The sequence below is a fragment of the Neophocaena asiaeorientalis genome, unplaced genomic scaffold (assembly GCF_003031525.2).
Source record: "Neophocaena asiaeorientalis asiaeorientalis breed wild unplaced genomic scaffold, Neophocaena_asiaeorientalis_V1.1 scaffold132, whole genome shotgun sequence".
Lineage (NCBI taxonomy): Eukaryota > Metazoa > Chordata > Mammalia > Artiodactyla > Phocoenidae > Neophocaena > Neophocaena asiaeorientalis.
The window spans coordinates 4410888-4435757 of NW_020173393.1; the positions used below are offsets into that span (position 1 = coordinate 4410888).

The 24870-nt window shown below is 45.8% G+C and overlaps 1 protein-coding gene across 1 annotated transcript in view; it reads left to right on the plus strand.

The window, feature by feature from the left end:
- Positions 1-24870, plus strand: part of PTPRT (protein tyrosine phosphatase receptor type T) — a 754628-nt gene that overhangs the window by 482590 nt on the left and 247168 nt on the right. Inside the window, exons 9-10 of the mRNA XM_024746810.1 lie at positions 4609-4810; positions 6141-6243. Coding sequence (XP_024602578.1) covers positions 4609-4810; positions 6141-6243 — 305 coding nt within the window. The remainder of the gene's footprint in view (positions 1-4608; positions 4811-6140; positions 6244-24870) is intronic.

Genomic DNA, 24870 nt, shown 5'->3' on the forward strand with positions numbered 1-24870 from the left:
CTGTCTTGCCCCCTCCTCATCAGCCCACGGTGGAAGGGCTGCCTGTTCTTCCCAAGATGTTCCCTGGTCCATGGCAGCTGGCGCCTTGATGCACAGGCTAAAGTCACTCATGGACTCCCCCCCGGGGCCTTACTTCTGAACAAAGGGGCTGCCTTCCAGGAGTAAAGAAGCTGCAGGTCATTCTGTAATATAAATAAAAACAGAAACTGGAATTAAAAGGAGTATTTTACCCTTCGAGAGCCCAAGACTTTAGGCGGTTAAGCAAATTGCCCAAGCCGCATAACCTGGTTTGATCATTCAGTCATTTATCCAAGGGGAAAAATGCAGAGCAAAAACCACATAAGATCTTTGCTCTCTTAGAGCTTAAAGTCTAGTCCAGGGCTCAGCAGACTCTTTCCATACAGGGTCAGAGAGTAAATATGTTAGACTCTGTGGAGTTACAACTACCTAATTCTGCCTTTGTAGCGTGTCAGCAGCTATCACAGACAGTACAGAAATAATGGTGGGGCTGTGTTCTGGTCAGATTTTATTTACGAAAACAGGCGATGAGCCAAATCTGGCTTTCAGGCTTTACTTTTTCGACTTCTGGGCTGATGGAAAAGGGACTCATCAATGAAATAATTTCATGGTTCAGTATAAAAGTAGTGGGGAGTCATTAACAAGGTGAAGGGAAGGAAAAAAGTGTGGCAAAAGGGACCATGGCTCTTTTCAGACACTGAAATAAGCCCTGGAATGCAAGGTAGAAGGGCGGGAGGGGACTTCCCTGGTGGTCCAATGGATAAGCCTCCACGCTCCCAATGCACGGGGCCTGGGTTCCATCCCTAGTCAGGGAACTAGATCCCACATGCACACTGCAACTAAGAGTCCGCATGCCACAACTAAGACCTGGCGCAGCCAAAATAAATAAATAATGAATAACTTTTTTAAAAAAAGATAGAAGGGCAGGCGAGGCCAGCTCATGCAGTGAGGAGATGGAGAACCACAGGGTAAGAATGTGGTCCTAATTCCGAAAGCTGTGGGAAGCCGTTGCTCTTTTGATTCCAAGGGGTGACTGGATTCTGGTGATGAAGGGCTCACTCTGGCTTGTGGCTGGGGATCCCACTGAGAGCGACCAGGAGAGACTGGGGTGGCCCTGAACACTTCATTGCAGCCAGAGCCCCATCCCTGGAGCCCAGGGCTGTTGTGTAGCTCAGCACTCTTTCCCCTGCTACCTCCTTACTTTATGTTTGCTATTCTAACAAATCTTCCTCTCTCTCCACTTCCAAATGAAGAGTCACATTGCAGGATGCATTTTACGGTCCCAGCTCCATCCCATTCAATTTTTCTCACCTTCCTTCTTTCCCCCCGCCCCCCAGCCCGATCCCGCACTAACTTCGTAAAACTTGAAAGTTAAATTTTTCAAAGACTGTTTCTGACAAAGCAGTGGGAATTAGATTTGGTGAAGCCCTTCATAAAAAATTGAAGACACGCTATATTAACATACATTGATTTATTCATAGTGTTTCATTACAAGTAAGTGAGGATCCTGTAATAGCAGGAAAGGTTAGGAGAGCAGGGGAGCACAGTATATTATATTGACAGCTAGGTGGAAATTGAGTCGCTTCTGGATTGAATTTGGAGCACAGAAAAGGAATTGGCTAGTAAATAAGGCATGAATTTTACCACCCATTGTCTGTATATCAGTGTAGTTGCCATCAGCCCAGGCAGGGGACGGGGGCAGAATTTGCAAAGGGTGCTCCAGCACGTCTTCTCCCCTGGTGGCCTGGGTTAGCAGACACAGGCAGAGCTCTCCAAACATCTGCCGCTGGGGAAAACTGGAATCCAGCTGCACACAGCTCTCCTGTTTGCTCACCACCATCCAGTCAACACGGGACTCTTCTTGGTTCTCCCAAGCCTTTCCCCACCCCAGGTCTTTGCCTGGTTAGCTCCCTCTGCCTAGAATCTAGAGTGTTCCTAGACTCTGTATCACCCTCAGGTATTAGTTCAGTTCTCCCCTGAGATACCTCCCTGAACACTTCGCCTTAGTTTGGCATTTCTCAGAAGCAGAGCCTGAGACAAGGATTTGAGCACAAGCAGATTATGAAGTGTGGGAAATACTAGGGAGTGGGTAAGGGAAAGAAAGTAGCCAACGATGGGTGTGTTTTCCAGTCAACTACCTATGGAGGCAAGTGGAGTGGCATCCCTCGGGGAAATCCCAGGGATGCTGCGGGGGTATCTCAAGAGGAAACGTGGAGTGTATTTATCACCTCCCATTAATCCGGTCTCCGGGGGTGTGAATTAACCAGCACTTCCTGTGCGTACCCAGGGGAAAAGCCCTCAGACAAAGAGAGGCAGGTGTTTGCAGTGCTTGCCTTTGAGAAGGGCTGGAGTAGGCAGGGTGACCAGGCCCCCCCAGGGATCTGCTAGATGGGCGCCCCTGCCAGCTCTGCTAGCACAATGGCCAATTCCTTCAGTTCTGTACATTTCTCATCCTGGGCTCACTGCGCTTCAGACAAAGTCTGGCCTCTGTCCTCGACATGTGCCATCAGTTGCTACACTGCACTGCTCCTGCTTCATAGGGGAGAGAGGTTACTGCTTTCTCCAGAACATTCGGTGCCCTAGCCAGAAACAGCCAACTGCTTATTTTTGACGTAAAGTTGGTATATTACCTTTTCTGCCTGGGTTTGGCCTTCCTGACAAGCATGGGACATTCCTGACAAAAGACAAAGTGATGTGAGGTGTCTGTGTAGTTGACTCACCTCGTTCTGGAACAGAAGACCTTGAGGACAGGGCCTAGCTTGTGTCCAGTGCATTCATTTGCTAGGGCATGGGAGCACACAGCGCAGGTCCTGGAATAGTACAGGAGTATGCGGGGAATGGTTGTGGAGGAGCAAATGAGTGAATGAATGAAACCCAACAGATCTGGGTTTAGTCTTGGGTCAGTGATAGGACACCGAATAACCGTGACAATGCCTGATCTGTGGCTGCATGTGACAGCCGCGTGAATCTCACACGGGACGTTGAGAGAAAGAAGCTGACGCTAAAGAGCACACTCCGTATGATTCCATTTAGATAAAGTTCAGAGCCAGGCAGAACTAGTCTGTGCTGTTAGAAATCAGGGTAGAGGGTATCCGTGCTGGGGGGAGGAGGGAAAGTATTGGAAGGGGGCATGAGGGGAAAATCTCGGGTCTGGTAATGTTGTGTCTCTTGATTGGGTGTGGTTAGATGGTCCTGTCCAGTTAGTAAAAATTCATTGAGCTGTATAATTTTCTGTATATATATATTATACTCTAATAAAACACTTTTAATAGAACAAACTAGATAAACAAAAAAACCCTGAGTTTGCCTCTTTAACAACTGTGTAATTTAGAAATGTGCTTCTCAGAGGGTGATCCTTGGGGGCCGGTGCCAGGGATGCCAGCTGTTTCGTCACATTCACAGCAGGATAAGTGCAGAAGTTGAAAGTGAGCGTCTAGAGACTTTGGAGGGCCTTGACATTGCTGTGACACCCGTATGTGTGGTCAGTGGACACGTCTCCTTGCACATAATGTAGAACAGTTTGGTTATTGCCAAACTCACATGATGAGTCACGTGTGATGTGGTCTTTGGATCATTATGGGTCTGCAGTGGACTGGGAAACAACTGGGTCTTCACCACAGATATTTCGAAAAGCGCTGGTTTGATACAAATTGTTGCCAGTTGAGCCTCAGTTTCTCCAACATTAAAATGAGAATAAATACTCTGACGTCTGCAAGGTTTCAGGGAAGAAAAACTAGATAATGCACAAGAAAGCGCCAGAGAGCGCCATGTGCAGTAGGGGGTGCATGAGCTGCAGGGTTTTTTTGTTTGTTTTTTTTTTGCGGTGCGCAGGCCTCTCACTGTTGTGGCCTCTCCCGTTGCGGAGCACAGGCTCCGGACACGCAGGCTCAGCGGCCATGGCTCCCGGGCCCAGCCGCTCCGCGGCATGTGGGATCTTCCCGGACCGGGACACGAACCAGTGTCCCCTGCATCGGCAGGCGGACTCTCAACCACTGCGCCACCAGGGAAGCCCATGAGCTGCATTTTTAATTAGGCTTTCAGGTAATTCTTATCAGGATGCTACACTTGGACACTGCTCTATGGCCACATTGTCCAATGTGATGGCCAGTAGCCACACGGGGTCCCTGCGCTTTTGAAATGTGGCTAGTCCAAATGCAGGTGCACCATATGGTAAAATATATACTTGATTTCTAAGACCTAATATGAATAAAAGAATATAAAATATTTCATTAATTTTTTATGTTGATTGCAGGTTGAAATGATAACATTTTACATCTACTGGGTTTAACAAAATGTATTACTAAAATTAATTTACTTTATGTTCTTACTTTTTTTCCTTTAATGTGACTATTAGAAAATTGAAAATTATGTATGTGGCTTAAATTTTATTTCTATTGGATAGCGATGCTCCAGAGTATTAGCCATGGAGTATTGGGAGGCTGGGATCATCTGTAAGGTGGATGCTAACAGCAGAAGTGCTGACCAGGCTCACACACCTTCTGCTTTCCTCCCCTGATGTTCCTCCATATGGACTCCACCCAGCTTCCTGGGTGAGGCACTGATATGTTTGTTTGCCGGCTCCTTGTACAGATCAACTACAAGGCCGTGGGCTCATTGGACCCGAGTGCCGACCTCTCCAGCCAGAGGGGCAAAGTGTTCAAGCTTCGGAATGAAACCCACCACCTCTTTGTGGGTCTGTACCCCGGGACCACCTACTCCTTCACCATCAAGGCCAGCACAGCAAAGGGCTTTGGGCCCCCTGTTACCACCAGGATCGCCACCAAAATTTCAGGTATCTGTCCTAGGAAGGGGAAAGGAAGAAAGGTGGTGGTGGTGGTTTTTTCCATTCCTAATATTCCTGGGAGTGAAAAAGGGCAGAGCCAACCATCACCATGTGACTTGGGAGAAGCAAGGACGATGCAGTCCCTTGTGTGTCAGTGCTGTAATCTCATGAAGAAATCCTAATCCATGAACTTCCTAAAGTATAAAAAAGATATCAATTAGGCTAGACCAGACGGAATGCTGAGTGATTCACCAAATAATTTATCTAGAACACAGTTGCCTTAAATAGTACATTTTGCCCATACAGATTGGTTTGTAAAAATGTGATTGATTTTCAAGAGTATTCCTTTTGACAGTGCAGGGCACAGCACAGGTTCTCATGAAACATCTGATGAATGAATGAAGCAACAAATGAGTGAATGAGTGTTACAGAGCCATAGCAGTCCAGGATGTCACCTGCCATCACCAGTAGGGTGCCCTCCCCCACCAGACAGCATCAAAGCAGAATTATCTCAGACCCCGTTTTTACAATTTACATTTTTTCAGAATACGCGTGCAGTTCTGGTCTGCATCCGCATTTTGCATAGATACAGACCCACCGTGTTTTTTGTAGCTTAATGTTTCCACTTATCCTTAAACCATAAGCATCTTCCACGTTGCTTTCATTATAATGTTCTGTCAAGTGGATGGACGTAATTTAATTAAACATTCCCCTGTGGTTGTATATATTTGGTGTTTCCATGTTTTTATAAAATAACGCTTCAATAAACATGTTACAGAATAAAGTTTAATTCCTTGGCTCGGATTATGACTTTAGGATTAAATTCCAGAAATTGAGATACTGAATTAAAACCGATGTGGGTTTAATAGCTCTTAATACAAATGGCTAAATTACCTTCCCAAGGGATTAGATTTAGTTACACTTCCATCAGAAGGGAGGATCTCAGGAAGAAAAAAAAGATAAGAGGAACTAGTTCATCACTGCTGTAATTTGCATTTGCATTTTAAATACGTTTAGGGTTGCCATTCACATTTGCATTCACATCTTTAAGTACTTATATTTCCTGCATTTATCTGTTTATTTGGTATGGAACTTCTTGATTCATGAGGGTTACCAGCCACATCATTGCTACCCTTCTCCAGACTCTTCTGTACCTTGAAGGAACCTACGGGCAGGTTGGAAGTCAGGGCCTCCTTTGCTGAAAGCCTGGGATGCCATGTGACTCTCATCCTACCCTTCCCCAAACACCTCCCTTCTAGGCATCCTGATTGTCTTGAGGGAGGTGATGAGAGGGGTTTGGGACCTTTGCTAAGCTCCCTTCTCTCTGTTCTCTGTCCAGCTCCATCGATGCCTGAATATGACACAGACACCCCACTGAATGAAACAGACACGACCATCACAGTGATGCTGAAGCCCGCTCAGTCTCGGGGAGCCCCTGTCAGGTGAGGAGGGTGCTTAACCTGGCGTTTGCCATTTTCCTTCTCTGCACCGTGCACGCCTCCAGCTGAATGATGTCACTGGCAATGCCCATAGGCTGGCCAGGAGCAAGGCTTCCTGGAGGAAAAGGGTCCGCAGCCCCAAGCCCCGTACAGAGGGGCTACTGAGCCAGGAGCCCTGTCTCCCTACTGTGGGCCACTGGGACTGGTTTAGTGGGAACGTCCTGATGGGGACCTGAGGAGGGCTGGGAGAGAACTTTCTGGAACACACCTATGGTAAATGTATTTAGTCCGGTTGGAGGCCCAGAAACACAGTATCCTGGCAAGATCACCTTTACGTGTCCCACTGCCATTAACAGACAAGTAGACAGATCCACTGAATGCTAAAAACAACCTGCTCAGAGGTTATGAATGGGACATGACCTCAGGGCTGGTCCAGTTTATGGCCTTGGTGTTCCACAGGGGACTTGAATTCAGAGTCATACTGCTGATTTTAACAAGAGGCTGCTGGAGTCCAGGAGTGTGCCTACAGCCCAGGCAGTGAAAGCATCGCAGTAGCTAAGCTGATCCCATGGAAGTCCATGGGCTCACGGCTGTCAGGAAGGTGGTCATCTCTTTTAAATAAGCTACACTATGTACAAGGGCAGCAGCTCTGATGTTGACTGTTGGCTTTTGCTCAGAGCTCAAGGGACTACAGACCCTGAAAGCCAAGCAAGGGTGTTGGGTAGAACAGCTTTCAAATTAGCTCAGTTCAGTTGAACGAGCACACATGGAGTATTTTATATGCCAGGAATGGAGCGGCGTACGGGGGATGAAAAAGATTCACTTACTCATTCATTCGACAAACATTTCTTGAGCACTCACTCCGTGTCAGGTACTGTTTAAGTGCTTGGGACCGGCTAGTGAACTAGCTGTGTATAACTCACGCTCTAAAGAAAGTCAAACTCTAGTTAGGGAGACAGAAATGTGAAAACATAACTGCGCTACAGGGCATGCTTGTAGAGATGCACATAGGCCGTTACACGAGCTTACAGGAGAGAAGTCCCAGAGGAGGTGACACTGAGCTATATCTTAAATGTTGTCTAAGATTTCACCAGAGTGGTAACAGGGTCCAGCGTGAACAATGGCATGGAGGAAAGAGGAAGCTTGCCATCGTGGGGAGCAACCAGGAATCGTTAAATCTGCCTTAGCATAAAGGTGAAGGCAGGAGTGGTGGGGTGGGAACAAGGGCCATGTTTGAGAAGCTCAGCCTTGTTTGAGGGGCCCTGGGGAGCCACTGAATAGCCACATGCGGTGTCTCTTTTATGATACTGTAGGCTGGGAGACCAGCCGGGAAGGAAGCTATCGACATGCTCTGTTTGCCAACCTGGGTCCAACTCTACCCAGGAATTACAGGCACTGGAGCACGTAGAATCACCTGCCGGTTTGGAAGTTCCCATCTATTCTGTAGACTTCGGAAAGTGTTCTATCCTAAGTAAGGTGGGTCTTCAGGCCTTCAGACAGGTGTGGATAGAGGTTGTGGGCACCTGAACTAAGAACGTTTGCCTTATATTCCACACATAGGTTGTTCCAGGACTGTCCTACCTGTGATGGGCCAGAGCGGATGGTGGCTCTGACATCAAACCAGGAGTTGTTGAGTTACTGTGTTTCTTCCTGTTACTCTTATGCCGCATTGTCATTTACTTCCCTCTATACACTGAGATACGTTATCCTCCTTTTCAGATGAAGAGACTGAGGCTCAGAAATGCGCCAGGGCACACAGACAGGGAGTAGGAAGGCTGAGCTTGGACGCACGTCCTCCAGGTGTCCAATCACACATTCCATCTTGGCCACCCGTGTCTCACCTCCCCTTCACAGCTCTTACGTCTGTCATACAGCAGCATTGGGCATGTTTCAGAGTCTCAGAAAGCTTCCCAGATGGCAAGAGTCTGGCCCAGAAAAGAGAAGCCCAGTATTGTACAAGTTAGCAGCTGACCCAGGGTCAGAGGCTAGATCTGCCCTAAAACCCCGGACCTTTCTGTGGTAGAGACCCAAGTGTCGCCTTTCATTGCTACAAGCCTACAAAACTGTCAGCAAAAGAACCTGGTCAGCTGGCACCCCACTGTGTGGCTGCCTGGTGGCTGTGGATTCAGCCCAGCTTCCCACAGTCTTCTGGCTGCTGTGTGGGGCAATGAAAAGGATGTGAGTTCGGTGGCAGTGAACCTGGGTTCAAATGCTGACCTCATGCTGCTGTGTGACCTTGGGCAAGATACTTAATCTCTCTGAACCTCAGTTTTCCTTATCTGGAAAGAAGACACTGGCGATATTTCACCAAAGCTTAATGGGATGTACATGTGAGCCAAAGCAGCGCAGGCTGTCAGAGAGTTAGTTCCTTTGTTAGCTTGGCTTCTTCTCTGTGGAACTTAGGAAGCTCTGTGCAAAATGGTTTTTGCAAATCCACCCCTCTATAGGGTCACAGTGTTGCCCACTTCCTTCCTGTTCAAATTTCCAAAGACCCTGATTTCAGGGTGGGGAAGGAGGTGCTCTGCTTTTTCCTTGAGAGCCCCTAACTTCTTTCTGGCACAGATTCAGAAAAATGTCTTTTCTAGTCGTCCTGAGAAAGAAGTAATCTGTGTCCTTCCTAGTGATAGGAATAAAGTTCACTTTTGTACAGAGGATCAGGGACCCGTCCTCAGGATGAATCAGATTATATGTCTGTGAACCTCTGAAAACTCCTCAAAGCCAGCTGAACACAGACGGGAGTAACTGTCACCATGTTTTACTCGGCAACTCCTATGATCCAAGAATTTAATCTCTACTAACCTATGAGTAGTACTATTATCTCCCTGTCGGAAATGAGGAAACTAAAGTTCAAGGTCACAGAGCCTGTACGTGTTGAAGCCAGGACTCGTACCCAGGCCTGCCTGACTCCAGAGACCAGCAAACATCCCAAACCAACGTTCTTGGGAAAGCTTTTCTAGCCTCCCCAGAGAGAAGCCCCTTACACTTTCCTTCTGAGCCTACAGACTTAGTTTGCACATCTGTTTAATGAGCTCGTGCATCCTAAGAGCACAGTAAATTAGTAGGTGGGAATGGAAATGCCCCAGTAGCGGTGAGAAATGACAGTTGGCAGGGAGCGAAGAAACAGGACAACTCTACAAAACCGACACAGGGACTCAAGAAACAAGGAGGTCCACGTGCCGTAGCCCCTGCTGCCCCTCACAGCCACGGGTATTCATTTGTTGTTCCTGGTTCACCCTAAAAAATGTACCATTAGGTCCCACGTCTTCAAGTTAAAAGAGCCAGCTAGCTTCCATTTGATGGGCATGCACCGGCCGAGTGCCTGTCACTATAGGGAAACTGTTTGCATCCTCACAGCATTGCCGTAATAGCCTCCCCATTGTGCAGATGTGGAAACTGAGATACGTGGAAGCTAAGTGCATTGACCCAAGCCATGAAAAGGGCAAGTGGTGCAGGCAGAATTTAAACCCCGTTCAGTCGCCCCTAAGCCAACACTCACATCTCTCTAGCCACGCCACCTCCCTAGGAGAAAGTCATATGTGATGTATTTTGGTGACATTTCCACCGGAAACAAATTTAAAATAAATGTCACTGCTCAAAGGGGCAACGCCTGGTGTCTGGAAGAGTCTGGCTGCTTTTCTTCTCAAGGCTCTAGATCACTGAGGGTGGGTAGACACTGAGTTTCTAGAGTTATTTTCAGACAGTTGCTTGGGCATTTGCCAAGAAGGGAAGAGACTAGTCAGTGCCAGCCAGCAAGGCTTCCGGGACAACCTCAGTGACAGCAGTGGAATATCACAGTAGACTTCAGTTACTTTAACCCTTTGTCACCTTGAACTCTGGGCACTGGAGTGCCCCATGGGAGGCAGCTGACCATTAAGTCATTCAACAAATATGTATTGAGAAGGAACTGAGGTAAGCAATGAGGATACAGCAGGAAGCAAGAGAGACACACACCTGTCCTGCTGAGGCTTATCATCCAGTAAGTGTACATGTGAACGGGGCAGGGAGGGGACCATTAAGCCATTAAGGAAACAGAATAATGAAACCGGCAAAACAAGATAACATGAAGCCAGTAGAGACAGTGACTGTATTGACTGAGAGGAAGAGTAGATGGGCTGGAGAGATGGGCACAACCCAGGCAAGTGGACCAGTGTGGAGCCCTGCAGGCAGGGGAAGCAGGAGCCTTGAGAAAACAGCAAACTCACTCTGTGACCACAGGACACTGAGAGCTCCCTAGATGCACTGGGTCAGGGATGCCCGGAATCGTGTTTTATAGTTGATAGCTCCTTTCATTCCATCGTAGCATCTGACCGTCACTCACCCAGTAGGTAAGCTGCACAGGAAACTCCATCTCCACTTTAGAGGAGAAGCTGAAACCTAAGATGTTAAGTGATTGGCCCAAGGTCACAGAGCTCACTACACGCAGAGCCAGCCCACGGACCTAGCTTCCTGCCTCTGAGTTCATCGTTCTGAGTTCCTCGTGCCTGGGATGTCACATGATGCCCGGGTGACCTTCCGGTGGGATGCTGTGGAGTGAATCTCTTCCGCCTAGGGAACGAGGGGTAGACAAGACAATTCTGGTCGTGTGGGCGCAGCCAGTAACTTGTGAAGCCCAGCATAACTCTGAGCGGAGAGTCTTCCTGTTCTCCAGCAGACTCACACCTGAGCCTCGGCCTCCAGGCAACACCCACACAGGCTGTTCTTCCTCCTTCTGCCAGTAATGCTCTGACCCTGGTTGAGCCGAACTCCAGCCCTGCTGTACTGCTTGCTGCCCCTCTGAAGCCCTGTGGCTCTGACGCTGACTGGTAGGACTGAGCATACAGGGAGGCAAGGAGGCGGGGAGGGAAGATGGCCGTGCGGGGCTCCTGCACCCTCGTCGCTCCAGCCAAACCACCTTGGCAGTGTGGCCTCTTTTTCTAATACTCCACAATGGAGATTTATTGCTTTTGCATTGCTTTCCCCAGGCCTTCAAAGATTTATTGGTTTTTAAGTGACAGAATCCCAGAATTGCTTAAAAGATCAATCAAATAGTGACTAGAATCTAATATTCAGCTCGGCACACGCCAAGGCTTCTTCCCCCACACCCCACCTGTCGTGCTGATGTAACTGTAGTAACCTTCATAAGAAAGTAACTCGGCCGTGAATTAATCACCCATAATGCAGTCCCTGAAGGGAAGTCCGGGGCAGAGCCCCAGATTCTGTAGCAGACCCTCCTCTGGATCCCCAGCGGGCTTCCTTGAAGATGCCTTCCCCACCCCAGCCCCTGCTCTCTCCTTCCCATCCCGTCAGTCCCTGGGAGCTTTGGGATTAGCTCTTTCTTCTCCCTCTGCCGCTCTCCACCCCACTCTCCTGACCTGCCAGGACGGCTTTCTGGTCTGCCTGTCGTAAGTTCCTCTTTCTTCAATCCCTCCCCCACCAAGCTGCTGGACTGGTGTTTTGGAAGCACGGATTGGATCAAGTTAACTTTCCTGCTTAAAATTCTTAAATGGGTCACTGGCTTCCTACCGCATTATGTTGAAGCTCCTTAGCATGGAATTCAAGGCCCATCTGAATCTGGTTCTGACCTTCGTTTCTGATTCCATTTCCTTTTACTCTGTCCCTTTAGCAGGTTTTCCTCAACAGCGCCACGTACGCTTCCTTCATCTTTCTTTCGTGAGCTTTTAATTGTGTTATACATTTGTTTGTATGTTTTCTTTGGTTTCGTTTCTTGCATGCCCCTCACTAGACTGTGAGCTCCAGGCAACCTGGAAGTCGGACACTAATGGATTCCTTTCCCTGGGACAGGGTCTGGCTTTCGTAGGTAGTCCAAAAAACAAACAAAAAACAGAAAAAAAACAACAGCTAAGTAAGTAAGGAATTCAGCAAATCTGGTGGTACCTGGTAGTTACAGGGTACTGGGACAGTAGAGCTGCACTGTCTTTGCCTGCCTCTTCTGTGAGAGCTCAGTCCAATAGAAACGCCTGCGATGATGGAAATGTCCTATATCTGCTGTCTGGTAGAGTCATCACTAACCACACGTGGCCATTAAGCACTTGAAATAGGACTAGTGCGATGGAGGAACTGAGCTTTAACATTTTTATTTTCATTCATTCAAATATAAAGAGTCACACGTGCTCGTGGCTGCCGTTTGGACGTGCAGGTCTATAGGTAAGATAAAGAGTAAGAGAAACGATGTGGATGAGCCTGTGTTCTTGGTTGGAGGTGTGTATGAGAGTTCAGTGCGGAGGCAGCCATCATTAGCCTGGTGAGCTCAGGGGCCAGGAGGCCTTCCTGGAGGCAGTATTGCCTGAGACCTGCCAGAGGAGGGGGAGCGTGGCCCAGGAGGAAGCGACATGTGCAGGAGCTGAGGTAGAGGAGGTGCATGTTGTGTTCGGGGCACAGAGATGATCAGAGAGGCCAAGAAGTGGGCAAGAGCTATAGGTAAAGATCTTCACTTGGGATCTGGACTTTGTCCTGAAGGGTACGGGGAACGTTGGCAGGCAGATGCCCAACTTTTTGTTCTTCTCTAAGCAGTCAAGCCCTTGTCTGTGCCATTCTCTCTGCCAAGCACGGCATCCTCCACCTCCCCGGCATCCAGGTCAAATCTGCCGCATCCAGGACCATCTCCCATCCTGCAGCAGCATGCATCAGCTCTGCCTTGGGCTCCCGCGCTGCCCTGTCCCCTCCCCTGCGGGGGACTTGCAGTTTCAGTGTCTACCAGCCTGTGACCTCCTTGGGGGCAGGAACTGGGGTCCCACAGGCTCACACCTGCGATCTCTCATGTTCTTCCTGCCACAGCTGACTTCCCAGCTGGATACACTGGAACAGCAGGAGCTCCTAGAATGAGATCCCCTTATGCAACTGACTTATCTGATGGCTCAGGGTCAGATTCTTAATTTCTCTGAACCTCAAGCTGCTTGTTGGTAAAATGGGAATACCCACGTCACACATTGTTTTAAAGGTCAAATAAGCTAAACTGTGTAAAGTGTCGTTGGTAGTTGTTCAGTTTGCCCCTGGGGATGGCCAAGCTGTTGAGACAAGGGGTGGCTGCCTGCCCTGGGCAGTCCTGGCAGGATTATTCTCTGAGTCCTGCTGCAGCGGTTGCCTGTTTGCTAGGTGTCCTTTACCACTGTGTAAGATTCACTGCAAGATTGTGCTGGCGTGCATGTGACGTGTCAGGGAATGTGCAGTTGTCTCCGGGGGTGTCACAAAATCCTCACAACGATTCTCAAAAATGGATTCTCAGATTTGAGCACCTTTCAGAAACACCAAATCAAGCAGACGGGGCTAGGAGGTCTCAACCACTGAAGGGCCAGCAAAACGAGGAGTAAGAGCAGTGCCCTCTACTTGAAGGAGATGCCACTTGGCGTTGTGAAATCAAAGTAAACAGATCCAAAGCCCCTCAGGAAGGGGTGTGGAGACTCCCATGAGCTCCCTGAACTGAGACCTTATAAATACTGGGACCAGAGTGGGTCCATGGAGTCAGAACCAAGCAGGAGAGGTGAGACCAGATCCTAGGAGGTGAATCCTGTTTATCTGTTCACTCGTTCATTTGTTTATCAATTCATTAACTAATTCAGTCAATAAATACTTTGAATTTCAGCAAACAACCAGACACCGTGCTGAGCACTGGAGACCCAGAAATGAGTTAAACAGGCCCATACGCTGTTGCCATCCTAATGGCAGATACAGCTCTGAACTAACAGTGCCACAGACACTCATGACAGACTGTTATCAGCTGTAGCCCATTCTCATGGGGTCCATGTCACCTCCCCATCCCACCTCTGATTTCAGCGGTGGCTAAGCTGGATAGTTCCATGCAAAGTTATAGGATCCCACCTCCAGCACCAGCACCCACCCTTTTTTTTTCCTGCCTTTTGGCTCTAATTCTTTCTCCAAAGCCCCATGGATCTGGCTTAGTCTGAGCAAGCAGGTACAGCTCAGGAATGCAAATAATTCAGTGCTACAGGGGAACTCTCAGCCAGTGTGGGATGAGAATCCAGGCATCAGAGCCTTGCCTCGCATCCTTTGAAAAGACCATTCTGGGGTGCATGCCACACGGTTCCTCACACACCCCCGAGTAGGACTGAGCCCCGGGTTCCCACAATGGGAGCCTGCTCGACAGCGCACACTTTGTTGGTTTTTCTTCCTTCTGTGTCTCACTTTTTCCTATAAGAGGTGGATCAGCCCCAGATGGGGTGGTCAAGAGATAATGTGAGAGAAACTGAAAGGAGGCTGGTAGGACTGCAGTGGGGAGAAAATGCAAGAGAGGACGGCACGTGATTGGATGTGAAAGGGCCAGGTAACCCAGGACTGTGTTATTACTGTAGGAAGGACTTTTATACTAAGAGCAGTGAGGCATCAGAGAAAGGATTTTAAGCAAGTGAACGGTATGATCCATCTTTTTTGAAAGGTCTTTCTGGCATCGGTGTGGAGAACAGATCAGAGAGGACAAGAGCGGTCCAGAGGAAGAGTTGGGATCAGTTATAGTTGTCCCAATGAGAAATGAAGGTGATGGACGTCCAGTAGTTGAGGAGGTAACAGGGGCGAGCCTTGGCGATGACCCTCTGTGGGGCGGGGGGTGGGTATAAAGGACAAAGACATTGTCCAGGGTGGCTCCCAGGTTTCTAGATTGGTTAATGGGACGGATGATGGTGCCGTTCTCTGAGCAAAGGGACACAGAGGGAGGGAAAGGTCTATGAGGATACTTTATCCAGGAGGGGCCAACGGTGGTAAAGGTGGTCTGGGAACTGAAAGGGAGAGTTACGAACCAACTGGGCACGGACAGGCTGGGACCAGATGCATGGTTTGGCGAGCCCTGGGGACCTCTGGGGGACCTTCTCCAAGGTCAGTTAGGACTTGCAGCTCGCTTTCCTGGGCCGCTTGAGGCATAGTGCCCAGAGGGTGCAGCTCTAGCTTGGAGGGCCAGGGATATGTTACACTGAATACCAGGAGACAGTGTGACATGGCAAATGGCTTCTAAGGTCAGTGCAAGTCCTTTTCACTGCCTGATGAGAATCCATGATCCAGCTGCATTTGACAGGTACAGCTTGTTAAGACTAGAAATTCTGAAATACAGAGTGATGAGCTCCAGTACGAACTGGAGATCCAGCCAGCTTTTAAAGAAAGAAGAAAGTTTGTTGGGAAGTAAAGGAAACAATTGACAGATTTCCTCCAGGATTCCTTTAATGACTGTGAAGCCCAGAGTGGGATCACGTGAAGCAACCACAGTAGGGTTTTGCCGGTCCATGGAGCTGCAGTGAGCAAAACTGGCATCGTTACCATCTGATTCTCAGATATCAGCATGTGATGGTGTCCTGTTAAGGTAGGGGAGGTGAAAATTCAGAGGACTTGTTGACGTGGGGCAGCCTGAGGAGTTCATGAGTCCCTGTCCACGCTGGTAGAGGTGAGAAACTGCAACTACATGTAGATGTCCTTTCTTGAAACACCACTTGATTCACTTAGTTCCCCAGCTCTCTGGGCTGCCTCTGCCGGGGTCTGGAGATTAGGAGTACTATGGTGTGGGGAGATGGGAAAGAGGCACTCCCCTATAAACTGTGAGATTTAGCTCTGCAGATAATAGCACTTGTTGCCAAGTCGCACAGCCTGCTGGGATTTCATCACACCGGATTAGGAAAGGGGAGGAGCCACACAGGAGAGGAAGCAACCCGAAATAAGGAAAAATGGGATAAATGCTACTGCAGAGCTATACCCACTGGGGCTGTCCCACACTCTAAATATGGCAGCTAATGGGACGTGTCACTGTGATTAAAGAGACTTGTAACTACTACCAGTGAAACTACCAAGGGGACTCCCAAGTGTGGCCCAGAGCTGTACTCAGAAAGATCATCCAGGAAAACAAAAGGGAAGAAGGGTGAAACCCAAAAAATTTAGGTGGGTTTGCATTCACTTCAGCACATCCTAACTGCCTTGCGGGTCTTCTTTGATCAGCCCCTCAAACAACCCAGCTTCCCAAGAATTGGCTCTGGTATTAAATGATGCTGGATCATGTTCCTTAGGCTCAAACCAAGGAGGAAAAAACAGGTATTTCAGGAGGAATACTTTAAATGGAGCAGGCTCAGTTGCTGGAACATGAAGAACGAAGGAGTGTTCTATTTTGGACCGTCTGCCATCTGGACAGATGGAGACAGAGACTCTTGCTGGTGTGAGGGAAAGGAGAGTGTGGTCGCCATGTTCACCTCCTACCATAGGACTATTTAAGTTCCCAAAACCTGGAGTGCTGGCGAGGCATCAGAGCAGGGGGTTTAGATTTGGGAATCATTAACATCCAGGTGGTGTTTGAAGCATGGGAGGAGTGGGTGAGCTTATCCAGGAAGAGTGTAGACTAACAAGACAGAGCTCTGTGAAACTCTATCAAGGAACCACACAGGAGATGGAGAAGGAGTGGCCAAAGAGGTAGAAGAAAAACCAGGGCAGAGTTAAAACATGAAAGCCAAAGGAAGAATAATTTAAAGAAAAGGAGATGGTTGACATGTTGTGATCTGATTTTCTCTATAAGAGCTCCAAGCAGCTCTTACAGTAGAACAGAAGGAAGACACATAACTTGACCCAGGACATGGGAAAAGGAAGATGATGATATCAACCAAAGTGCTTAAAAGTGGACCATATGGTCCAGGCTTGATTAAAAACGCCTATGAAGGTAGATGTGCAAATAATGGAGATACTAAGGGCCAGGCGACCTTAATGCTGTTGAAGAATCTGTGCTGAGGGTCCAAAGCTGGGAGAGGCTGGAAAGGCAAGATACTGATATTTAGATAATAAGATGGTCGAAGCTTCAGTAATGGAACCCTGCTATGGGGTAATATGGCTCTGGGTGTGACTGTGTTGGCAGTGATGGTAGATGGATGGTAATGGATTCAAGGCGAAGCCAAGTATTTTAAAGAACAAAGAGGCCAGGCTATGGATGGTAGGGCTGTCTAAGTAGATGTAGTTCTTATAATGCTAAACTTCCCACCCTGAGGAACTGGTGAGACCTTTCACAAGAGCACCAGTGACTCTGCGTGATGCTTCTCCTCGGTCTCGCTTTTTCTCCCACTTGTTTTCTGCTGACCTTCACTTCTCACACTCTTCTGGGCCCTGTGACCGTTTGCATCACTGCTTTGCCTCAGATCTTGCACAGCTGATAACGGATGGCTCTCAGTTTCTCTATCTGCCGTCACCCAGAGGTCAGACTTTCAAGTTGGCCTCCGTCGAGTGCATTTCCCTAGCCCAATCTCTTGATGTTCTTCTGAGCTAGTGCGTGGATCTGTGCCACGTTAGAATCCAAGGGGGTTTCCTCTCATCCATCCTGCTGCCTGCGGGTGCTCAGACTTGCCTCCTTTCAGCAGCAGTGAGAGAGGTGATCCTGAAAGCCCTGGCTTTTTAGTAGGAATAGAACTCCTTAAAGGTTAGAGTCTCCAACCATTAGGCAGAAGAAATTTGCACTTACCCCCTTTCACAGTACAACCCATCCTTTTCGTGCCTGGCCACAGCTGCTTGGGGTTTGCTGTTTAACTAGTGCATTTCTACTTGGGTGTAGGCTCACCAAGCAACTTACAAAGGTTATAAATGTATTAAGTAAATATTCACGGCCAGGGCAAGGGGTAGCAGCCCCAGTAGCACAAGGAGGGGTCAAGGGCAAAACTTCAGACCTACACAGTCCGATCCTGTAGCCACCGCTATGTGAGGCTATTTAAATTTAAATTAATTAGAATTAAGCAAAATTAAAACTTCAGTCCATTAGTTGCACTATCCACGTTTCACGTCCTCAGTAGGCAGATGTGGCTAGTGGTTGCCATCTTGAACAGCACTTCCATCACCACAGAAAATTCTATCTGACTGCATTGCTCTAGACTCTGGGAGGGCTGGTAGAAAGAGGTTAGGGCCCATATTTGGTTTCCAACAGGCTATTATGTTAATGTAGGCACTTGAAGCCATAGGTAAAGGTCAGGAATTCTGTCATGAGAAATAAGAAATATAAGGGAGGCTTCAAAGGCAGAAAATATAAGTCTCACCAAAAGCCAGAGGAGACCTTTGACTGGGCTGACTTGCTGCTGAGACCCTGACTTACTGAATTGGATTTCCCAAATTCCATTGCATCACCCTTGCCTGGGATAAAGTCTGGGAAATGGTTTAACCCCAGAGTTTTCAAACTTTATCGGCTATCAGAATCACCAAGAGACCTAGTAAATACGGAGACCCCTGCCCATCCCTAGGGGTGATGAAATTGGTCCTGAGAATCTGCATTTTGAACAGGCTCCCAGATGATGATGTTGATCCTGCTGGTCTTGAACCACAACTTGAGTACCACCAGTCTAGCCTATAGGTAGACTCAGGTTTGGAGAAAAGAGACTGTAACAAGAAACCAAGTATTTTCCTCTGTGGTGCCAGTTGTTTGTTCATTCTCATGATGTGGGGAAGCAATTCTTTTACATTTGATTGTAGAGTTGCCCCTGTGGGTTTTACAGCTTTTGGAACTCTGACGTCTTTTTTGATGGATGTTTCAACATGCAGATCAACAGTTTTAGCTTGTAAGGTCTGAGCTAGGATTCCTGCCGGCTTATTTCTCTATCCCTGTCCACATGGGGGCTAAAAACATACCCCTTTTTTCTTATGGTGACGACAGTGACTGGTGTCTGAAATACATATTGTGTTGTTGCATGCTGATAACATATCTGAATATATCACTTTTGTGCAGATACTGGGGCTTAGGTAGAAGATAGATGCTGGGTGAGACTGAGAATCAGTCTCTGAACAAATCTGTATTCTTTCATGGAAGGCTAGAGCAGCCTGGGAGAAACAAATCCATTTCCAACTTTCACTCTATAAAAAGTTCCATATTTTCTTAGATCAGACAAAATATATTGAGTGCCAGAATGCTACTGCGATATGGGCGCGTCACTCAGCTGGCTTGGGAATCTGTATGCATTGTCCCCCTGGGCCAGTTTTGATTATGTTCTTTTTTCCTTTTATTGCAGTCAGCAAATCTGAATTTGCTATTGTGGGGAGAGCAGGAAGAAGAGGAAAAAAAAAGGAAGGTTTTTAACCTTCAGAAAGCTCAGAGGTTCAGTCTGAATAAGCACAAAAACTTTTCCGTGTGCCTCTGAATTCCTTGAATTTGCAGAACTGCTCAGAATCCCAAGAGAACTACCTTCCACAGAGGATTCAGGCCCCGCTTTGAGCTAAAAGGCAGAGCTGAAGTTAAGAGAGAGGATCAGAATTAGGGAAAGTGGGAATAGGGATCAGTGGGGAAAAAATAAGGAGTTTGGTCCCCATCCTGGCTGTTTCAGCCTATTGTTCAGTTTCTTCAATTCAAAGACATCTGCTCCCCACGGCTCTCAGATAACGTCTCCCCTGCCAGGACACCCTTTTCCTGCTTAATTGAAGTTAGTCTCCAAGAATAGTTGTCCCAAGCAGTTCCCAATGGTGGGAATGTTCTGAAAGTCACAATAGGAGTTGAAGTTTTTGGTTGCAAATGTCTACACATGAGCCAGATGTTCAAAAGGCATCACGTGGTCTGCAACAGCCTTCACATTTCCAAAGCCAGGAGTTCTCTCATTGGCCTCTGTGGCTCACAAATGGCTCCTTTGAAACTGTCACCGTCTCTCCATTCGAGGACCTGTAATACCGCCAGTGTGAAGGGAAACAATCACTTCCATTCAGGTTTAGAGCAATGTGTTTCCCAGGCTTAATTATACCACAGGTATATAAATTACAGAAACATGTTAATGCTCCCATGATTAAAATTATAGAGTGCCTAATTGAAAAAGCATAAACTAAATTGAAGAATTCCTAATTATAGTTTGCTTTGAGGTGTTAATTTCCTCCATAACGAATGCGTAATTTCTTGGAACCTAAACAGGTAGCCTCTTGTGTCAGCACGTAGGCTGCAGGCAGATGGGCTAGGGTTGTAATCTTTCAGTTCAGCAAGTTGACAAGGGAGGCTTAGTTCAGGGGGGAGAGCATTGAAAGGGAGCTTGGGGAGGTGGTAGAACTGGTGAAGTTGACAAACCAAGGTCTACCTAGTGGGCATCTGGACCAAGGGAAGATGAGGAGCCCTTGGAAAACGTTTTCCACCTGCTTTTCTCTTCCTTCTCCAAAGTCTCAACACTTAACCCAGTTAGTTTTTTGTGCCTGTAAGACAGTGGTTCTCAAAATTTGGTCCTGGACCAATGTTATTATCTGAGAATTTGTTAGAAATGCAAATACTCAGGCCCCTCCCCCTGACCTGCTGAATCACGAACTCTGGGGATGGAGCCCATCTGGCTGTTTTAACAAGGCCTCCAGAAGATTCTGATACATGCCAGAGTTTGAGAGGCACAGTTCTGAGGAGTTGGGTCCCAGATAGCCAAAGTCACGTCCAGCTCAGCTTTCTTGAACTCCTTCTCTGGATCAGAACCTGTGATTGGTGACTTCCCAAGCATCATTTCATTTTATACTCCCAACATCACACTGAAGTAGACAAAAATGCTCCCCCTTTCTCAGGTGAGAAAACTGAAATGCAGAGAAGTTGGCTTGCGCAGCTCATATCTTTGAGAGCTGTAGGCCTTGTCTGTAAGCTTTTATGGGGACTCAGATGCATTGCATTGTCCCTTTCTTTCATTGTTGTTACATAGTTTTCATCAATATCTTTACTGATGAGTGGGTTTTCGAAGCAGTGTAGAGCTGGAGGCTGAACCTCTGCTGAGAATGACTTCCAGGTGAGCCATGACTTTGCTAACGTTGAGTCTGATTGTAGGATGAGGAAGGGGGCTCCTATATTTGAAATAATTGCTATTAATGGCATAGAGTGTTAGTATGCATTCTTTCTGAATAGTGATGTGAATTCTAAGTATAAAAGGCCACAGCTCAAAAAGATGCTCCTTGATGTTTGGAAGGAATGCCCCTTGCATAGTGACCCAAGCAGCTGTGAGCCCCCTGTTAGGGACTTTGGGGACCAGACGAAGTAAGACATACTCTATCTCCATCTCCTCTGTACAGACATCTTGGTTTTCTCAGGTTCCTGTTTTCTAGTCTAAACACATCAGGGACTGTGTGTGTGTGTGTGTGTGTGTGTGTGTGTGTGTGTTTGTGTATTTGCTTGTGGTAGGTTTTAGCCAATCCGTAGCCATATGAAACAATAAACTTAATATTTGAGGTTTATATCACTCCATCAGGTTTTTGTGCAGTTCTTAGCCATTCCCATATGGTTGAAAATTTGGGTCATTTCCAGTTATTTGTTGTTATAAATAACCCAGCAATAAATATATTTATTCATGCTTTTCTTTTGGTATTGTATCTTTAGATAGGAAAAAAATCCCCACGAGTGGAATTACTGAAATGAGTAAAATGGAACTAAAATATATTGAGTGCCTACACTTATATGTCAGGCACTGACAGCCAATTCATATGTATTAACCTTTTTCATTCTTTAATTAAAAAACCTCAGAGTAACAAGCGCACATAATTGGGAAATCAAATAGTCAAACCATTCTCTGCTCCACATTTTTCAGCCCCCTAGTCCTGTGCCCCAGAGGCAACTGCATTTTAATTCTTTGCCATTTCTTCTGGGAATTGGCGATGTCACTACATAATGTGCTATTTTAAAGTTACTGATTACAGACATTATCTATTTACTTCCCGCTGTTATAAATGAGAATTTGTCTGTCTTGAATCATCCAGCTTCCGAATGTAGTTATACTACTCGTTTTAGTTAAATAAATATATAATAGCTAATTTTATAATTTGACAAAAGCAGGCTACTTCAGTGCCAAGTGATATACTATTTTTATTGTAGTATTGTATGTTTAACTTAAAGCTCACTACGTACTAGACACTTTTAAGTCCTTTGTCTATATTAACTCGGTTAATTCTCATCAAAACTCTATGAGGTAACAACAAATTGTATCCCTGTTTTAAGATGGGAAACTGAAGCACTGCAAGGTTAAATAACTTCCCGAGATCATGCAGCTAGTAAGTTGCTAATCTGGGATTTGAACATGACAGTCTGGCTCTAAAGCCTGACTCTTAACCACTATGCTATACTTCCTCTCATTATTCTTCCTGTTTTGTGCAGTGTGTTTTTTAAAATTCATCATAGAATGTACAAGTATTCTATTTTATGCAGGCTATATCTTCGTTATACTATTAACAGATTTTTCTTCCAACAGAGCTCTACCATTTCAGATTTACTATTAAATACTCTTTTTTTCTTTGATTTTCTTGGTGTTTTTTTGGTCATTTTGTTCTATTTTCTGGAAAAATAACCAACCTTGTCTAGCATTTGTTTAAAACTTCAGCAATCATGGCTTTTCCTTCTAAGAGCTATTTACTGTTGTCTGATTTTATTTTTCTCATATTTTTCTCACTTCTTGTTTTTGGAAGCAGTTATTTCTTTTCTGAGGATAATGTTTTGATTTGGAGAGTGATAAAGGTTTTGCTGACTCCTATATTATCTCTGTTTCCTCTGGAGTCATTTTTTCCCCATTTGAATTGACTACTCTCTTTCATGTTGGGGCGTTGCTCACCTAACTGGTGAGCTTTGGTAGTCAGTGTTTAAAAGTAAGGTGTTGTAAAAGTTGACCAGAAGTGCTGTTTTGTGGGGGTGAAGGCATTCAAACTCTCCAGAGATGAAGCCTCCTATTTCCTGCCTGAGGGGTAGGGGGTAGATACGTAGAGGCCCATGTTCCAGCATTTGATACTTGCAGGTGTAGACTTTTGATCAACACCCCTATTTTCAGCCCCACATGTCACTTTCACATCCTCCACATTTTATTGCCACAAGACCAAAGTCTCACTTGAGATCCATTGGGCAAATCAACTCCATTTTTATTAACATCTCTTTATGATTTGACTTTCTATATCCTGCCGCAACAGATAGCACTCTTCTGACCATTTTCAGTCTTCCAGAATTTTGTTGAACCCTCTCATCCACTAATGGCCCCTCTCCTGTTCTTCTTTTTCCTTGCAGATTTATATGCTTTTTCGTCTTTTACCATCATGTTAGTGGGGTCTCAGGAGAGAGAGGAGGTAAATAGAGTGCATTAAATTTTCCACTTTCAACTAGAAGTTTACTTACATTATTATCTAATCCAGTGCTCACAATAATCATTTATGGGATATTATTATTGTCTTTAGATTTCCAATATCATTTAAATATTTAAAGGAAGGTCATACAACTAGTAAGATTCAGAGCTAAAATTCAAATTTGATGCAGATTTTTAGAATCTATGCTCTTTCTGCTTCCAGGTCATAAAGGTGTTTATGAGTCTTGAGAGCCTTTTTGCCAAATTATTTCCCCAATTTGATGAATCAATTTACAGTGCTGTTGGAATTGTATAATCCTACCTGTTCTACCATAACTTCACTGAGATGGCACCTTGTACTTTACGTTTACTTTGATAATTGAATGGGTTTTAAATGGGAACATATTTTGATCCGAATTTCTCGGTGTACTGGCAAAGCAGAATTTTTTCCCTGTGTTTTATACTGTTGACGTTTCTTTTTTGTGAGTTATATTTTTAACATTCTTTAACCATTTACCTATAGCAGTGACAGTGGTTCTTGACCAGAGTTAATTTGCCCCCAGAGGCAATGTCTGGAGAGAACTTTGGTTGTTACAACTTGGGACTAGGGGCTGCTACTGGCATCTAGTTAGTGAATAGAGACCAGGGGTCCTGCTAAACATCCTTCAGTGTACAGGATAGCCCCCTACAACAAAGACCATCCGGGTAAAATTCTAATAGTGCCAAGAGTGAGAAACCCTTGAGGATCTTGATAGCGCTTCTGTTTTTTTGTTTTTTTCTTTTTTCAGTGTATTATTAGATCAGAGATTCTCAATCTTTTTGGCCCCAAGACCCCTTTACATTGTTAAAAAATAATGAAGTCCCAAAGAGCTTTTGTTCACGTGGCTTTTGTCTAACAATATCAATACGCTCTATTAGAAATTAAAGCTACATTTTAAACATATTTTTAAAAAATAATAGTAAACTCATTACATATTAATATAAACAATGTATATTTTTTAAAACAATCAAATTAGGGAGAAGAGGTACACTGTTCACATTTTTGCAAATATTTTTAAGGCGACTTGTAAAAGGTAACTGGATTTAATATTTTTAAGACTGGCTTGTAGAAGATAACTGGATTCTCATATCAGTTATGTATCAATTTATGTTGCCCACTGAATGGATCTTTTATCCTTGATATTTTGTCCTTATTTTGTAACATTATACATTGGTCATTTGAAAAAATGCACTGAACCATAAAAATCATCCAAATGTCGACACATTTCATTATACAACATCAAAGCATTGTATTTGCTAATATCACCACCAAATCTCATCAGTAAAGTTTTCAAGTACTGGGAACCTAAGTTCACAGTGACAGACAACAAGTTTTCCAAATTATAATTCTCACCTGAAGCTCAGTTATGAACGAATACCATCAGTGTCCCTTAAAGTGACAGGTAAAATTCATTTATTTTGGAGGTGTTTATCAAGTATCCAAATGTGAATAACCACAATTTGTTAGTTATTCTTTCAAGAAAAAAAAAATGGTGCTTCATTAAAATGTGGCTAGTTTAGCATGTAACTCAAACAATCACAGAAATGTTTTTCCCTAAGAAACCATAGTACCTCAGTAAGCAGAAGACATGATTTAGGCTTACTTCCTATT